This window comes from Bombina bombina, chromosome 2 (genome assembly GCF_027579735.1).
Source record: "Bombina bombina isolate aBomBom1 chromosome 2, aBomBom1.pri, whole genome shotgun sequence".
Lineage (NCBI taxonomy): Eukaryota > Metazoa > Chordata > Amphibia > Anura > Bombinatoridae > Bombina > Bombina bombina.
This window is the reverse complement of record NC_069500.1, coordinates 235,246,679-235,265,845: the sequence shown is the minus strand read 5'-3', so window position 1 is coordinate 235,265,845 and position 19,167 is coordinate 235,246,679. Positions and strand designations below refer to the sequence as shown.

The following is a 19,167-nucleotide window of genomic DNA, read 5'->3' as shown; positions in this document are numbered from 1 at the left end:
AATGTTCATTTATGCTTAGAAAAAGAGCTTGTAAAACACTTAAATTATTTACATTGCCCCATTTCCTGTAATTTAATTCTGAAAATGAAGAGGATTCCAGCACTGAGGATTAAAAGTGCACATTACAGGCTTCACAAACCTGACCCATGTATCTGCCCTAATTAGCCTCAGTAGAGGTGTTAAGATACTGCAAAACACTATGGATCAGATTACAAGTGGCACACTCATTTCATTCATGTAAGTCGCAAAAGTCCATGAGCTAGTGACGTATGGGATATACATTCCTACCAGGAGGTGGCAAAGTTTCCCAAACCTCAAAATGCCTATAAATACACCTCCCACCACACTCATACCTTAGTTTTACAAACTTTGCCTCCTATGGAGGTGGTGAAGTAAGCTGTGCTTGATTTCTTCTGTGATAGGCGCTTCTAAGCATTCTGAAGCCCAATTCCTCTCAAAGTACAGTGTTTGTCAGAGGGATGTGAAGGGAGTATTGCCTTTTGATTTTATGGTTTCACCCATGTGGAATCTATTCAAAGGCTCTCTGTAATTGGTCACAGGGATTCATCCCCTGTCTCCCTTTTCAGATCAACATTATACTCCTATACCATTACCTCTGCTGATATTTTTCAGTACTGGTTTGACTGTCTGCTATATGTGGATGGGTGTCTTCTGGTAAGTATGTATATTTTTTTAAGATACTCTCAGCTATGTTTGCCGCTTTATATTATATTGTAAAGTTTTAAATATGTGCTTGCTTATATTTGCCATGAGTCAGGTCTATATATATTTCCCTTTTTTTGCAGACTATCAGTTTCAGTATGGAAATTATGTTTGGGAAGATTATTTTAATTTTTTCTTACCTGGGATTCCAGTTCTTAAAATTTGACTTTGTTTTCCAAAAAATGTCCGCGGGCAAACTAGGCTCGCGAGGACGCAAAATGCCATTTTTTATGGTGTCATTCTTGGCGTGAAAATTGTTTTGGTGTGAAGTTGCGTCTATGGTGACGCAAGTCTTGTAATTTCCTGCATCTTTGTTGACGTTAGTTCTTTGGTGCGAAGTCGCACTTGTTACGATGCAAGTTGCGTCATTTCTTGGTGTTAGCTTTGGCGCCAAAACATTTTTCACTTCCTTTTGCGTAATGCGTCATACTTGGCGCCAATTTTGTTTTCTATATAACCCCTCTTCCTTTAATGCTTCTGGTTCTCGTTATATTTTTAAGAGCTAGGATGCTTATTTTTCTGCATCTTACTTTAGCTTAAGCATTTTTTCCCATTTCTGAAACTGCTATATGAGGAAATTGGATATTTTGTTTAAATGTTGTTTTTTCTTTTTACATTTTGCAAGATGTCTCAGTCTGATCTTGCCTCTGATGTTGCTGTAGAAACCATGCTGCCTGAACACAGTTCTACCAAAGCTAAGTGTGTCTGTTGTAAATTAGCTGATGTTATTTCTTCAGCTCAATTATGTGGCATTTGTCATGATAAGCTGTTGAATGCTGATAATGTTTCTATTAGTACAAATACATTGTCTGTTGTTCCTTCAACATCTAATGTACCTGATATTCCTCCAGATGTAAAGAATTACATTGTTGCAGCTATAGAAAAGGCTGTGTGTGCTCTTCCACGTTCAAATAAACGTAAAAGGTCTTTTAAAACTTCTCATAATTCTGAAGAAATTTGTATTAACCGACAACATACTGAAATATCCTCTGCTGATCTCTTTGGTTCGAAGGATCTTGAAGAAATTGACAAATCTTCCTATCTGTTTAAGATTGATTATATTTGTTCTTTGTTGAAGGAAGTGTTGGTTACTTTGGGTATTGAAAAGTCTAGTCCTCTTGATAACAAAGCCAGCAAATGTTTAAATTCTGTTTTTAAACCTCCAAAGGTTGCTCCTGAGGTTTTTCCTATTCCAGATGTTGTTTCTGATATGATTATTAAGGAATGGTCTAAGCCTGGTTCTTCTTTTAATCCTTCTTCTAGGTTTAAGAAGTAGTATCCTTTACCTGTGGCTAATTTAGAGTTTTGGGGAAAAGTCCCTAAAGTTGATGGGGCTATTTCTACTATTATTCCTATGGAAGATAGTACTTCTTTCTCCAACATAGGTGTGTCCGGTCCACGGCGTCATCCTTACTTGTGGGATATTCTCTTCCCCAACAGGAAATGGCAAAGAGCCCAGCAAAGCTGGTCACATGATCCCTCCTAGGCTCCGCCTTCCCCAGTCATTCTCTTTGCCGTTGTACAGGCAACATCTCCACGGAGATGGCTTAGAGTTTTTTGGTGTTTAACTGTAGTTTTTATTATTCAATCAAGAGTTTGTTATTTTAAAATAGTGCTGGTATGTACTATTTACTCTGAAACAGAAAAGAGATGAAGATTTCTGTTTGTAAGAGGAAAATGATTTTAGCAACCGTTACTAAAATCGATGGCTGTTTCCACACAGGACTGTTGAGAGGAATTAACTTCAGTTGGGGGAAACAGTGAGCAGACTTTTGCTGCTTGAGGTATGACACATTTCTAACAAGACGATGTAATGCTGGAAGCTGTCATTTTCCCTATGGGATCCGGTAAGCCATTTTTATTACATAAGAGAAAAAGGGCTTCACAAGGGCTTTTAAGACTGTAGACATTTTCTGGGCTAAAACGATTGATATATAAGCATATTTTATACTTCATAGCTTTGAGGAATTATTTTATTCTTGGGAATTATGTAAAATAACCGGCAGGCACTGTATTGGACACCTTATTCTCTAGGGGCTTTCCCTAATCATAGGCAGAGCCTCATTTTCGCGCCTCTATTGCGCACTTGTTTTTGGGAAGCATGACATGCAGATGCATGTGTGAGGAGCTCTGATACATAGAAAAGACTTTCTGAAGGCGTCATTTGGTATCGTATTCCCCTTTGGGCTTGGTTGGGTCTCAGCAAAGCAGATACCAGGGACTGTAAAGGGGTTAAATATAAAAACGGCTCCGGTTCCGTTATTTTAAGGGTTAAAGCTTTCAAATTTGGTGTGCAATACTTTTAAGGCTTTAAGACACTGTGGTGAAATTTTGGTGAATTTTGAACAATTCCTTCATACTTTTTCACATTTGCAGTAATAAAGTGTGTTCAGTTTAAAATTTAAAGTGACAGTAACGGTTTTATTTTAAAACGTTTTTTGTACTTTGTTATCAAGTTTATGCCTGTTTAACATGTCTGAACTACCAGATAGACTGTGTTCTGTATGTGGGGAAGCCAAGGTTCCTTCTCATTTAAATAGATGTGATTTATGTGACACAAAATTTAGAGAAAATGATGCCCAAGATGATTCCTCAAGTGAGGGGAGTAAGCATGGTACTGCATCATCCCCTCCTTCGTCTACACCAGTCTTGCCCACACAGGAGGCCCCTAGTACATCTAGTGCGCCAATACTCCTTACTATGCAACAATTAACGGCTGTAATGGATAATTCTATCAAAAACATTTTAGCCAAAATGCCCACTTATCAGCGAAAGCGCGACTGCTCTGTTTTAGAAAATACTGAAGAGCATGAGGACGCTGATGATATTGGTTCTGAAGTGCCCCTACACCAGTCTGAGGGGGCCAGGGAGGTTTTGTCTGAGGGAGAAATTTCAGATTCAGGGAAAATTTCTCAACAAGCTGAACCTGATGTGATTACATTTAAATTTAAATTGGAACATCTCCGCGCCCTGCTTAAGGAGGTGTTATCTACTCTGGATGATTGTGAGAATTTGGTCATTCCAGAGAAATTATGTAAAATGGACAAGTTCCTAGAGGTCCCGGGGCCCCCCGAAGCTTTTCCTATACCCAAGCGGGTGGCGGACATTGTAAATAAAGAATGGGAAAGGCCCGGCATACCTTTCGTCCCTCCCCCTATATTTAAGAAATTGTTTCCTATGGTCGACCCCAGAAAGGACTTATGGCAGACAGTCCCCAAGGTCGAGGGGGCGGTTTCTACTCTAAACAAACGCACCACTATACCCATAGAAGATAGTTGTGCTTTCAAAGATCCTATGGATAAAAAATTAGAGGGTTTGCTTAAAAAGATGTTTGTTCAGCAAGGTTACCTTCTACAACCAATTTCATGCATTGTTCCTGTCACTACAGCAGCGTGTTTCTGGTTCGATGAACTAGAAAAGGCGCTCAATAAAGATTCTTCTTATGAGGAGATTTTGGACAGAATTCATGCTCTCAAATTGGCTAACTCTTTCACCCTAGACGCCACTTTGCAATTGGCTAGATTAGCGGCGAAAAATTCTGGGTTTGCTATTGTGGCGCGCAGAGCGCTTTGGCTAAAATCTTGGTCAGCGGATGCGTCTTCCAAGAACAAATTGCTTAACATTCCTTTCAAGGGGAAAACGCTGTTTGGCCCTGACTTGAAAGAGATTATTTCTGATATCACTGGGGGCAAGGGCCACGCCCTTCCTCAGGATAGGTCTTTCAAGGCCAAAAATAAACCTAATTTTCGTCCCTTTCGCAGAAACGGACCAGCCCCAAGTGCTACGTCCTCTAAGCAAGAGGGTAATACTTCTCAAGCCAAGCCAGCCTGGAGGCCAATGCAAGGCTGGAACAAAGGTAAGCAGGCCAAGAAACCTGCCACTGCTACCAAGACAGCATGAGATGTTGGCCCCCGATCCGGGACCGGATCTGGTGGGGGGCAGACTCTCTCTCTTCGCTCAGGCTTGGGCAAGAGATGTTCTGGATCCTTGGGCGCTAGAAATAGTCTCCCAAGGTTATCTTCTGGAATTCAAGGGGCTTCCCCCAAGGGGGAGGTTCCACAGGTCTCAATTGTCTTCAGACCACATAAAAAAACAGGCATTCTTACATTGTGTAGAAGACCTGTTAAAAATGGGAGTGATTCATCCTGTTCCATTAGGAGAACAAGGGATGGGGTTCTACTCCAATCTGTTCGTAGTTCCCAAAAAAGAGGGAACATTCAGACCAATCTTAGATCTCAAGATCCTAAACAAGTTTCTCAAGGTTCCATCGTTCAAAATGGAAACCATACGAACAATTCTTCCTTCCATCCAGGAAGGTCAATTCATGACCACGGTGGATTTAAAGGATGCGTATCTACATATTCCTATCCACAAGGAACATCATCGGTTCCTAAGGTTCGCATTTCTGGACAAGCATTACCAGTTTGTGGCACTTCCGTTCGGATTAGCCACTGCTCCAAGAATTTTCACAAAGGTACTAGGGTCCCTTCTAGCGGTGCTAAGATCAAGGGGCTTTGCAGTAGTACCTTACTTGGACGACATACTGATTCAAGCGTCGTCCCTTCCACAAGCAAAGGCTCACACGGACATTGTCCTGGCCTTTCTCAGATCTCACGGGTGGAAAGTGAACGTAGAAAAAAGTTCTCTATCTCCGTCAACAAGGGTTCCCTTCTTGGGAACAATAATAGACTCCTTAGAAATGAGGATTTTTCTGACAGAGGCCAGAAAATCAAAACTTCTAAACTCTTGTCAAATACTTCATTCTGTTCCTCTTCCTTCCATAGCGCAGTGCATGGAAGTAATAGGTTTGATGGTAGCGGCAATGGACATAGTTCCTTTTGCGCGAATTCATCTAAGACCATTACAACTGTGCATGCTCAGTCAGTGGAATGGGGACTATACAGACTTGTCTCCGACGATACAAGTAGATCAGAGGACCAGAGATTCACTCCGTTGGTGGCTGTCCCTGGACAACCTGTCACAGGGGATGAGCTTCCGCAGACCAGAGTGGGTCATTGTCACGACCGACGCCAGTCTGGTGGGCTGGGGCGCGGTCTGGGGACCCCTGAAAGCTCAGGGTCTTTGGTCTCGGGAAGAATCTCTTCTCCCGATAAATATTCTGGAACTGAGAGCGATATTCAATGCTCTCAAGGCTTGGCCTCAGCTAGCAAAGGCCAAGTTCATACGGTTTCAATCAGACAACATGACGACTGTTGCGTACATCAACCATCAGGGGGGAACAAGGAGTTCCCTGGCGATGGAAGAAGTGACCAAAATCATTCAATGGGCGGAGACTCACTCCTGCCACTTGTCTGCAATCCACATCCCAGGAGTGGAAAATTGGGAAGCGGATTTTCTGAGTCGTCAGACATTTCATCCGGGGGAGTGGGAACTCCATCCGGAAATCTTTGCCCAAATTACTCAATTGTGGGGCATTCCAGACATGGATCTGATGGCCTCTCGTCAGAACTTCAAGGTTCCTTGCTACGGGTCCAGATCCAGGGATCCCAAGGCGACTCTAGTAGATGCACTAGTAGCACCTTGGACCTTCAAACTAGCTTATGTATTCCCGCCGTTTCCTCTCATCCCCAGGCTGGTAGCCAGGATCAATCAGGAGAGGGCATCGGTGATCTTGATAGCTCCTGCGTGGCCACGCAGGACTTGGTATGCAGACCTGGTGAATATGTCATCGGCTCCACCATGGAAGCTACCTTTGAGACGAGACCTTCTTGTTCAAGGTCCGTTCGAACATCCGAATCTGGTCTCACTCCAACTGACTGCTTGGAGATTGAACGCTTGATCTTATCAAAGCGAGGGTTCTCAGATTCTGTCATTGATACTCTTGTTCAGGCCAGAAAGCCTGTAACTAGAAGAATCTACCACAAAATATGGAAAAAATATATCTGTTGGTGTGAATCTAAAGGATTCCCTTGGGACAAGATAAAAATTCCTAAGATTCTATCCTTTCTTCAAGAAGGTTTGGAGAAAGGATTATCTGCAAGTTCTTTGAAGGGACAGATTTCTGCCTTGTCTGTGTTACTTCACAAAAAGCTGGCAGCTGTGCCAGATGTTCAAGCCTTTGTTCAGGCTCTGGTTAGAATCAAGCCTGTTTACAAACCTTTGACTCCTCCTTGGAGTCTCAATTTAGTTCTTTCAGTTCTTCAGGGGGTTCCGTTTGAACCCTTACATTCCGTTGATATTAAGTTATTATCTTGGAAAGTTTTGTTTTTGGTTGCAATTTCTTCTGCTAGAAGAGTTTCAGAATTATCTGCTCTGCAGTGTTCTCCTCCTTATCTGGTGTTCCATGCAGATAAGGTGGTTTTGCGTACTAAACCTGGTTTTCTTCCGAAAGTTGTTTCTAACAAAAACATTAACCAGGAGATAGTCGTGCCTTCTTTGTGTCCGAATCCAGTTTCAAAGAAGGAACGTTTGTTGCACAATTTGGATGTAGTGCGTGCTCTAAAGTTCTATTTAGATGCTACAAAGGATTTTAGACAAACATCTTCCTTGTTTGTTGTTTATTCTGGTAAAAGGAGAGGTCAAAAAGCAACTTCTACCTCTCTCTCTTTTTGGCTTAAAAGCATCATCAGATTGGCTTACGAGACTGCCGGACGGCAGCCTCCTGAAAGAATCACAGCTCATTCCACTAGGGCTGTGGCTTCCACATGGGCCTTCAAGAACGAGGCTTCTGTTGATCAGATATGTAAGGCAGCGACTTGGTCTTCACTGCACACTTTTACTAAATTTGACAAATTTGATACTTTTGCTTCTTCTGAGGCTATTTTTGGGAGAAAGGTTTTGCAAGCCGTGGTGCCTTCCATCTAGGTGACCTGATTTGCTCCCTCCCTTCATCCGTGTCCTAAAGCTTTGGTATTGGTTCCCACAAGTAAGGATGACGCCGTGGACCGGACACACCTATGTTGGAGAAAACAGATTTTATTTTTACCTGATAAATTACTTTCTCCAACGGTGTGTCCGGTCCACGGCCCACCCTGGTTTTTTAATCAGGTCTGATAATTTATTTTCTTTAACTACAGTCACCACGGTATCATATGATTTCTCCTCTGCAAATATTCCTCCTTTACGTCGGTCGAATGACTGGGGAAGGCGGAGCCTAGGAGGGATCATGTGACCAGCTTTGCTGGGCTCTTTGCCATTTCCTGTTGGGGAAGAGAATATCCCACAAGTAAGGATGACGCCGTGGACCGGACACACCGTTGGAGAAAGTAATTTATCAGGTAAACATAAATTCTGTTTTTAAGAATCCTTTAGACAGGAAAATTGAATCTTATCTCAGAAAAGCATATTTACATTCTGGTTATATTCTTAGACCTGCCATTTCTATGGCTGATGTGGCTGCTGCTTCAACTTTTTGGTTGGACAGTTTAGCTCGTCAGGTAGAAAATTCTGATTTGGCTAGCATTGTTCTTCTTCTTCAACATGCTAATCATTTCATTTGTGATGCTATATTTGACATTATTAAGATCAATGTTAAATCTATGTCTTTAGCTATTTTAGCTAGAAGAGGCTTAAATCTTGGAATGCCGACATGGTGTCTAAATCTAGATTACTATCTCTATTTTTCCAGGGTAAGAATTGATTTGGTTCTCAATTGGATTTTATTATTTCCACTATCACTGAGTTTTTTTTACCCCAAGATAAAAAGTCTAAGGGTAAATTTAAGGTTCCTAATCGTTTTCATTCCTTTCGGCAGAATAAAGAACAAAAAAATCACTCCTTCCCCTAAGGCCTCTGGTTCCAATTGGAGACCATCTTCATATTGGAATAAGACCTAGCCTTATAAAAAAAACAAATCCAGCCCCCAAGTCTGCATGAAGGTACGGCCCTCAATCCAGTTCAGCTGGTGGGGGCAGATTGAAATTATTTCAGGAAATTTGGACAGGTTTTGTTCAGAATCAGTGAATTCAGAATATTGTTTCTCAAGGGTATCAAATAGGTTTCAGATTAAGACCTCTGGTGGGAAGATTCTTTCTTCCTCATGTTCCAACAAATCCTGTGAAGGCTCAGGCTTTTATGAAATGTGTTTTAGATCTAGACCTTTCAGGGGTGATTGTACCAGTTCCTCTCTAGGAACAGGGTTTGGGGTTCTATTCAAATCTATTCATTGTCCCAAAGAAAGAGAATTCTTTCAGACCAGTTCTGGACCTGAAGTTTTTAAATCGTTTTGTAAGAGTCTCAACTTTCAAAATGGTGACTATAAGGACTATTCTGCCTTTTGTTCAGCAAGGGCATTTTATGTCCACAATAGACTTACAGGATGCTTATCTTCATATTCCAATTCATTCAGACCACTATCGGTTTCTGAGATTCTCTTTTCTAGACAAATTGTCGCTCTTCCATTTGGCCTAGCGACAGCTCCAAGAATCTTTTCGAAGGTTCTCTGTGCCCTTCTATCTGTAATCAGAGAGCAGGGAATTGTGGTGTTTCCTTATTTGGACGATATCTTGGTACTTGCTCAGTCTTTCATTTAGCAGAATTTCACTCAAACAACTAGTGTGGTTTCTTCAAAGGCATGGTTGGAGGATCAATTTACAAAAGAGTTTCTTGATTCCTCATCTTTTTCAGTTTCCAGATAGATTCAGTGTCCATGACTCTGTCTTTAACAGACAAGAGGCAAATTAAATTGGTTTTAGATTGTCTAAACCTTCAGTAGCTATGTGCATGGAAGTTTTAGGTCTTATGACTGCATCATCGGACGCAATCCCCTTTGCTCATTTTCATATGAGACCTCTGCAGCTTTGCATGCTGAATCAATGGTGCATGGATTATACTCAGATTTCACAATTTATATACTTAAATCCCAACATTCAATTCTCTCTGTCTTGGTGGTTGGACCATCACTGTATTGTTCGAGGGGCCTCTTTTGTTCGTCTTTCCTGGACTGTGATCTCAATGGATGCAAGTCTTAAAGGTTGGGGAGCTGTCTGGGGGTCTCTGACAGCACAAGGGGTTTGGAAACCTCAAGAGGCGAGGTTACCAATCAATATTTTAGAACTCCATGCTATTTTCAGAGCCCTTCAGGCTTGGCCTCTATTAAAGAGAGAACTTTTCATTCGTTTTCAGACAGACAATATCACAGCAGTGGCATATGTCTATCATCAGGGAGGGACTTGCAGCTCTTTAGCAATGGAAGAAGTATCTTGGATACTTTCTTGGGCGGAGTCCAACTCTTGTCTAATATCTGCGATTCATAATCCAGGTGTAGACAATTGGGAAGTGGATTATCTCAGTTGTCAGACTTTGCATCTGGGAGAGTGGTCTCTACATTCAGATTTGCAGATGTGGGGTCTTCCAGAGATAGATCTGATGGCCTCCTGTTTGAACAAGAAACTTCCCAGATATCTTTCCAGATCCAAAGATCTTCAGGTGGAGATGGTGGATGCTTTAGCAGTTCCTTGGTTTTACCAACCTGCTTACATTTTTCCGCCTCTGGTTCTTCTTCCAAGGGTGATCTCCAAAATCATAATGGAACAATCTCATGTGTTTCTGATAGCACCAGCATGGCCTCACAGGTTTTGGTATGCAGATCTTGTTCGGATATCCGGTTGCCAACCTTGGCCACTTCCTTTAAGGCCAGACCTTCTGTCTCGTTTTTCCATCAGGATCTCAAATCTCTAAATTCGAAGGTATGGAAATTGAACGCTTAGTTCTTAGTCATAGAGGTTTCTCTGACTCAGTGATTAACACTATGTTACAGGCTTGTAAGTCTGTTTCGAGGAAGATTTATTATCGGGTTTGGAAAACCTATAATTCATGGTGCTCCTCTTGTAATTTTTCTTGGCATTCCTTTAGAATTCCTAGGATTTTACAGTTTCTTCAGGATGGTTTGGATAAGGGTTTGTCTGCAAATACTTTGAAGGGGACAAATCTCTGCTCTTTCTGTCTTATTTCATAGAAAGATTGCTAAACTTCCTGATAATTCACTGTTTTGTTCAGGCTTTGGTTCATTTCAAACCTGTTATTAAGTCTTTCTCCTCCTTGGAGTCTCAATTTGGTTTTAAGGATTTTGCAGGCTCCTCCTTTTGAGCCTATGCATTCTTTGAATATTAAACTATTTTCTTGGAAAGTGGTATTTCTTTGGCTATCTCTTCTGCTAGAAGAGTTTCTGAGTTGTCGGCTTTCTCTTATGAGTCTCCTTATCTGATTTTCCATCAAGATAAAGCTGTTTTACGAACTTCGTTTAAATTTTTGCCTAAAGTTGTGAATTCTAACAACATTAGTAGGGAAATTGTTGTTCCTTCCTTGTGTCCTAATCCTAAGAATTCTCTTGAGAGATCTCTACATTCTTTGGATGTGGTAACAGCTTTGAAATACTATGTTGAGGCTACTAAGGATTTCAGAAAGACTTCTAGTCTTTTTGTTATTTTCTCTGGCTCTAGGAAAGGTCAGAAAGCCTCTGCCATTTCTTTGGCATTTTGGTTGAAACTTTTGATTCACAAGGTTTATTTGGAGGTGGGGCAGTCTCTGCCTCAGAGAATTATAGCTCATTCTACTAGATCAGTTGCCACTTCTTGGGCTTTCAAGAATGAAGCTTCAGTTGATCAGATTTGCAAAGCAGCAGCTTGGTCTTCTTTGCATACATACATTTACTAAATTTTACCATTTTGGTGTATTTGCTTCTTCAGAAGCAGTCTTTGGTAGAAAAGTTCTTCAAGCAGTTGTATCAGTTTGATTCCTTTGCCTATGATTAGAGTTTTTTTAAATGTCTTAAGAAAACGTAATCATTATTTGGATTAAATTTTTCAGCGGAAATAGCTGTTTTTATTTTATCCCTCCCTCTCTAGTGACTCTTTGGATTTCCATATCTTGGGTATTATATCCCATACGTCACTAGCTCATGTACTCTTGCCACTTTACATGAAAGAAAACATATTTTTTGTAAGAACTTACCTGATAAATTCATTTCATAGTGGCAAGAGTCCATGAGACCCACCCTATTTTTTGGTGGTTATGATTCTTTTCTATAAAAGCACATTATTTTTTCCAGTTTCTTTTTTTGCATGCTTTTTTACTCCTATTTACACCTCACTACTTGGCTATACATTAAACTAAGGTATGAGTGTGGTGGGAGGTGTATTTATAGGCATTTTGAGGTTTGCAAAACTTTGCCCCCTCCTGGTTGGAATGTATATCCCATACGTCACTAGCTCATGGACTCTTGCCACTATCAAAGAAATTAATTTATCAGGTAAGTTCTTACATAAATTATGTTTTTTTCTTTCCGTTCGCACACAAACACCGCTCTAGGTAAACCATTAACGCGGATGGGTTAGCACACACATAAGTTGGAAGTAAATTGTTTGTGCGTCACCGAAACCCGATGTACACGAACTTCAGGACTTCGGATACTACAACCACGTTAACTTCTCTCCATAGACTTCAATGGCTCATGCTTTACAAAAATACGAACACTTATAATTCACTAACCCGACACTGCATGAAGAACATGTAAACATTTTTCATTAAATACACAGTAAAAAGCATTCTAAAAAATTAAAATTGGTTAAAAATTATTTTTGTAGTGGAAAGAGCTCCAAACCCCATTTTTTTGTAACTCCTATAAAAAATTAAATAAATATATCTATATATATATATATATATATATATAAATATTTTTTATCCGTTAGTGTATATATGAGTGCAACGCTTTATTTTAATATATTTATGTTTGGTGCACATTTTCTTTTTAATCCTTAAACTCAACGGTTTTAATTGGGCAAACCCAACGCACACTAATTTATTTTGCGCTCAAGTGTACATGTAATGTGCTCAAGTTAGCACAGTCGCGATATTGCTAACTTTAGCATGCCATTTGTAATCTGGTCCTATAACATTTGACAGCAAAATTACAGTAAGACAAAAGGATTTATCGGGAGACAGTATAACTGTATCCCAGATAATATAAATAAGAGGAGCCTCACTTAAATATGAAGTGATACAAAAAAAAACTAAATAATTGGCTAAACTATCACAAGTGCAGGGTTATTAATGAATACTAAAAAAATATATATATATATATATATATATATATATATAATAAAAAAATAACAGCAAATAAGATAAGATAAAATATAAAATCAAGAACAAAAAATGTCCTAATAAATAAATATAAAAATAAACCAAAATAGAACTGAACAATAAGATAATACAAAATAATAATAACAATCCTATAGAAATAAGGACCAATGTGGCAAACACATGTGTGCTAAGTGAAGACAGTCCAAAAAGAACCAATAGTGCTCCAAATCGGTGATGACACAGGACAGGTTTCCAAACCAATTATGTGGTACCAGATGACTAGGCTGCTCTTCTAGGATATCTCGCCAGCCAAAGGAAAGTTGTATAATACAAAAGATAGAATGCGCCTCATGGTACAGACCAGTATGATGCCAACTCGAAAAGAAAGGCTATCTGAAGAAACCGTACTGTGACACGGAGAAACGCGTTGTTGGTTTTACTGATTTTAATACATCTTTTTACCTTTAATGCTGCTACATCATTATTTGCTCACACAAGCCCAGAGTGCCATTCTGGTGCCGTATTATCTGCTGCTTTTGGTGCTAGTACACTTTGGATCCCTGGACTCCTATATTGTTGGATGAGGATCGTTTCTGCTGCTGTGCTGGTTGTGAGCACGTCTTGTGCTTTCCCACATGTGAGTAGGATTGTGTAACCCTTTCTTTTCTGCTTGGTATCATACTGGTCTGTACCATGAGGCGCATTCTATCTTTTGTATTATAAAATTACAGTAACTAGCTATCGCTATTAGAAATCAGTTGCAGCAAGCAAGGTGTCAATGCATTCAAATTGATTTCACTCTCACCTAAAATGTTAATATATTACATAAATGCAGAAGAATATTTTTGTTACAGGTTGTTTACTGTTCCTTTTAAGGACCATTGAATACAACAGAATTGCATAATCAACAAATGCATAATAAAATGACAATGCAATTTTACTAAGTCTGAATTTTAAATAAATAGTAGATTTTTTTGTATCGTTGGACAGCCATCCGCTTATCCCAAAACACATATATACGTATATACTCAGAACATACTCAGGAACTGGTGCTTCAGAAAGTGTGCACCCCAGATGTTTTGGAACTACATTTCCCATGATGCTCAGACACACTTTAGGCTGGAGTGCCAAGGTTGCTGGCCCTTGCTCTATATCAGGGGTGTCCAAACTTTGCTCTCCAGAGGTTTTGGAACTACATTTCCGATGATGCTCAGCCAGCATTTTATCTAGCTGAGCATCATGGGAAATGTAGTTCCAAAACCTCTGGAGAGCAAAGTTTGGACACCCCTGCTCTATATAAATCGTTAAAGTTTAATTTTGACTTTGGTTTCCCTTTAAGTAAAACTAGTAGTATATAAATAGGGTTTCCTGTCCTCATTTCTTTGCCTTTGAAGCGGTTGTTTTTATTACTGTTTTTCATTACAGAATTGTTGTAATTGGGTATCGAGCAGTGAGCCACTCGACACATCAGTGGAGTCCATGTTGCCAGACTGCCCACGCGTTTCTGCAGGTAAACACACTTTTTGTATATATTTCTGTGTTACATGTTAAGCACTTATAAAACATTGTTGGAAAATAATTCAAAGCAAAGACCTTGTTGTTGCGCAAATAATTCAGCAGTAAAGGTTTGAAAAACATCACATACTATATATGTCTTTCAATACATCACTTAACAATTAACTTCATTTTCTGACAAACTCATGGCAAGAGCTCTTTTGCATTACTGATGACAGAAACTTCCTTGGTGGTCATTGCTTAACTCATTTTGTTGTTAGAAATTGTGACATTATCTAATAGGCAGAACTTGGTGCAGTTTAAATGGACAATGTATTTATATACGTACTCCATATAATAGAAATTAAAGGGACAGCAAACCCAAACATTTGCTCCCATTCACTGTGTTCCAATTATGTATCTTACCTGTGAGCATATATTAAATTGTTTACAGATAACTCAACCTTTCTGTTGAATATGATTACATTTTATGAGAAGGAGGGAGTTGGAGGAGGGAATCAATGTTGGGCAAGGGATCGGGAGGGGGGAGGGTATTGAGGGCAGGCAGCTACACTACAGAAAATTGTGAATTTATTTATTTAACAAAAAATGCATTTTTTTTAACAAATTGGGTACTGGAAGACAGCTGCCAGTACCCAAGATGGCGGCAACTAGGTAGAGGGGGGAGGGTTAGAGAGCTGTTTGGGGGTTATTGGGGAGGTTGGGGGATCCAACACTGCAGAATAACTATAAAAAAATAATGCCTTTTTATTATTGGTGGTGATAATTGTGAGGTGAGGGAGGGAAGAGAGCTGTTTGAAGGGGGTCAGGGGGTGGGATGTGTCAGGAGGCTGATCTCTATACTAAAGCTAAAATTAACCTTAAAAGCTACCTAATTAACCCCTTCACTGCTGGGCATTTAGCAGCCTTCTAATTACCAAAAAGCAATGCCAAAGCCATATATGTCTGCTATTTCTGAACAAAGGAGATTCCAGAGAAGCATTTACAACCATTTGTGCCATAATTGCATAAACTGTTTGTGAATAATTTCAGTGGGAAACCTAAAGTTTGTGAAAAAATGAACAATTTTTTTTATTTGATCGCATTTTGTGGTGAAATAGTGGCATGAAATATACCAAAATGGGCCTAAATCAATATTTTGGGTTGTCTACTACACTAAAGCTAAAATTAACCCTACCAGCTCCCTAATTAACCCCTTCACTGCTGGGCATAATACACTTGTGGTGCGCAGCGGCATTTAGCAGCCGTCTAATTACCAAAAAGTAATACCAAAGCCATAAATGTCTGCTATTTCTGAACAAAGGGGGTCCCAGAGAAGCATTTACAACATAAATAATTGCACAATCTGTTTGTAAATAATTTCAATGAGAAATCTAAAGTTTGTGAAAAAGTGAATGATTTTTTTTATTTGATTGCTTTCGGCGGTGAAATGTTGGCATGAAATATACCAAAATGGGCTTAGATCAATACTTTGGGTTGTCTACAAAAAAAAAAATATATACATGTCAAGGGATTTTCAGGGATTCCTGACAGATATCAGTGTTGCAATGTAACTATCGCTAATTTTGTAAAAAATGGTTTGGAATTAGTGCTTCCTGTATTTATTGCCCTTTAACTTGCAAAAAAAAGCAAAGAACATGTAAACATTGGGTATTTCTAAACTCAGGACAAAATTTAGAAACTATTTAGCATGGGTGTTTTTTGGTGGTTGTTGATGTGTAACAGATTTTGGGGGTCAATGTTAGAAAAGTGTGATTTTTTTCAGCATATTTTATAAAAAAATTTTTTATAGTAAATTATAAGATATGATGAAAAAAATTGGTATATTTAGAAAGTCCATTTAATGGCGAGAAAAACTGTATATAATATGTGTGGGTGTACAGTACATGAGTAAGAGTAAAATTACAGCTAAACACAAACACAGCAGAAATGTAAAAATAGCCCTGGCCCCCAAACGGTAAAACAAATTGAAAAATGGTCTGGTCACTAAGAGGTTAAAAATAATATACATTAGCTGGGTTCATTCTAAACAAATGTTTAATTTAAAGTAACATTTTATTGCCAAAGTTACATTTTTAAATGCTGATCCTCTTTGACTTTGATGAAAGTCTTTGTAAATAATTATTCAGATCTGAATATTTGATTGTTAAAATTTGTTGTAAAGAAACATGCAAAGGGCAGAGCAGAAATATCCATGGGAAATATCCATTCTGCCATTTAGCTAGAAAAAAGTTACCCATCTATATTAACCCTCTCCTAGTCTCCTCTGATTTGGCCAACCAGATGAATAGGAGATCTTGCTGTATAAATGACGCAATCTGCAAGAAGCAGACAAAAGACTCTACTCCATACTCCTGTATGTGACAACATGCCACCTCCTCCAGTGGGAATGGAGGATATAAAACCTTTTTCAGTAAATTAGAGCAAAAGTGTGCTACTAAGGAATATACAAGAACTGCATTTTTATTCATACACTTTGTGGTTGAGTTATGTTGTGTATAATGTCCCTTTAAAGGTATATCAGTCTGTTAGATTTGCTCTTAGCATTGTCAAAAAACACAGAGAGATCTGTGGCAAGGCTGAAATTCCAATCCCCAGAGGTTTCTGAAACAAGTTGATTGCTAAAGCAGACAGCGTTTCAACATAATGTATGAAAATAGATTTTTATTAAAGGGACACTGTAACCAAAAATTTTCTTTCGTGATTCAGATTGAGCATGAAATTTTAAGCAACTTTCTAATTTACTCCTATCTTTATTTGAAATGCAAGAATGTAAGTTTAAATGCCGGCCCATTTTTGGTGAACAACCTGGGTTGTCCTTGCTGATTGGTGAATAAATTCATCCACCAATAAAAAAGTGCTGTCCAGAGTACTGAAACCAAAAAAAAGCTTAGATGCCTTCTTTTTCAAATAATGATAGCAAGAGAACGAAGAAAATTTGAAAATAGGAGTAAATTAGAAAGTTGCTTAAAATTTCATACTCAATCTGAATCACGAAAGAAAAATTTTGGTTACAGTGTCCCTTTAATGAAATATTATTGGAACATAGATTTACAGTTTTGCTAATATACTACAAATTATCTTTGCATATTTGAACTACATCAGTTATGATTTAGAAAAGCCTTTACAGTATTTTTCCATGTTCCTAGGAAATAAGTCATATATACACAGTATATATATATATATATATATTTATCCAATGAAGGTAATCAGATAAGGTTTTCTACAGAATTACTATGTAGATGCATAAAGGGTTTTGTTGCATGCTAGGTCTGTAGAAGACAGGAAGCACATTTAGTGACCACGAATATTTAGGTATACGTGTTGCTCTCGCCATCAGGCAGAAAGTGCAGAAAGTACAGTATGTTGATACAGTGCTTTAATCACAAACTTTATGTCATTAAATAACAATTCTCTTTTCTCGGGCAGCAAAGTATTTACAAACATTGCTTATAGATAATGTATTTTTTCTTTATTTTTAACAATTTCCTTTTAGAAATCTCTGTTGAAATTTTTAAAGGGACAGTCTAGTCAGAATGAAACTTTCATGATTCAGATAGGGCATGCAATTTTAAGCAACTTTCCAATTTACTTTTAACATCAAATTTGTTTTGTTCTCTTTGTATTCTTAGTTGAAAGCTAAACCTAGGTAGGTTCATATGCTAATTTCTAAGCCCTTGAAGGCCGCCTCTTATCCGAATGCATTTGACAGCTTTTCACAGCTAGAGGGTGTTAGTTCATGTGTGCCATATAGATACCATTGTGCTCATATCCGTGGAGTTACTTATGAAAGAGCACTGATTGTTTAAAATGCAAGTCTGTTAAAAGAACTGAAATAAAGGGGCAGTCTGCAGAGGCTCAGATACCAGGTAATCACAGAGGTTAAAAGTATATTAAAAGGTTAGAACTCTTTTCATTTTTACAGAAATAAATAGTACACAATCAGAAAGTTCAACTCATACACTTTTAAAAGCACTTACGTGTTCTTAGAAACGAAGCTTGCATAATTATAGCATTTATATTCTCATTTCTGTATAACACGGCTCCTGAGACCGCCCCTTATAGAAGGCTGGATTCGCTGTTCTTACATAGAAATCTTTTAGTCAATCCTTCGACAGAGACAATGCATGTATTTGAATGCTAATGAAGCAGTGTTCACATGCGCATTCTTAATTATGGGCATTTGGATGCGCAATGGAGAAGTAACTAACAGCACTCCACGTTTGATTACGCACCCGGCGAGGGCTTGATGACGCAGCAGCTGACAGTGGAGGAAAGGAGTGAGCTATGTGCATGCGTTGTCTAAACCTGTTGCTAATGCGCATGCGGGATGCCATTACTGTTCTACCTAGGTAGAACTCGGCAATTTGTTAACATAATTAGAATAAAGATGGGATTGGCAGAATCGATTATTTCAGCAGCAATTTACAGGTAAACTGTAAAGATTAGCTGATAGATGTTATTTGCTTATTTGAAAAACGTGATCTAATGATTTAAAGAATGCAAAGTTTTTTGGGTTTACTTTAATATAACTGTGTTGGTTATACAAAACTTTGGAATGGGTAATAAAGGGATTATCTATCTTTTTAAACAATAAAAATTCTGGAGAAGACTATCTTTAAATAGCATTGTGTTGGTGATCAGTTTGTTGCACATATTATAGTGGTGTGTGGATTCCAAATATCCAGACTTTAGTTTTCTTAAAGGGACTTTCTATTGTAAAAGTGCTATGTTTTATTACAGCATTTTATTTTTCAAAAAGTGCCAAAAAGTAGATTAAAATGTGTGCTTCTGTGCCACTCTAGATGCGTTAGAATTATGTTTATATCTACTGATGGATAGACAGACAGAAAAATGTATATATGTGAAACCATCCTATTCAAACCAATG

General features: G+C 38.6%; 1 protein-coding gene across 1 annotated transcript in view; it reads left to right on the top strand.

Annotated features, from left to right (window-relative positions):
• The window catches only part of FAM172A (family with sequence similarity 172 member A), a 1,196,638-nt gene that overhangs the window by 878,725 nt on the left and 298,746 nt on the right, over positions 1–19,167 (top strand). Inside the window, exon 10 of the mRNA XM_053701490.1 lies at positions 14,188–14,272. Coding sequence (XP_053557465.1) covers positions 14,188–14,272 — 85 coding nt within the window. The remainder of the gene's footprint in view (positions 1–14,187; positions 14,273–19,167) is intronic.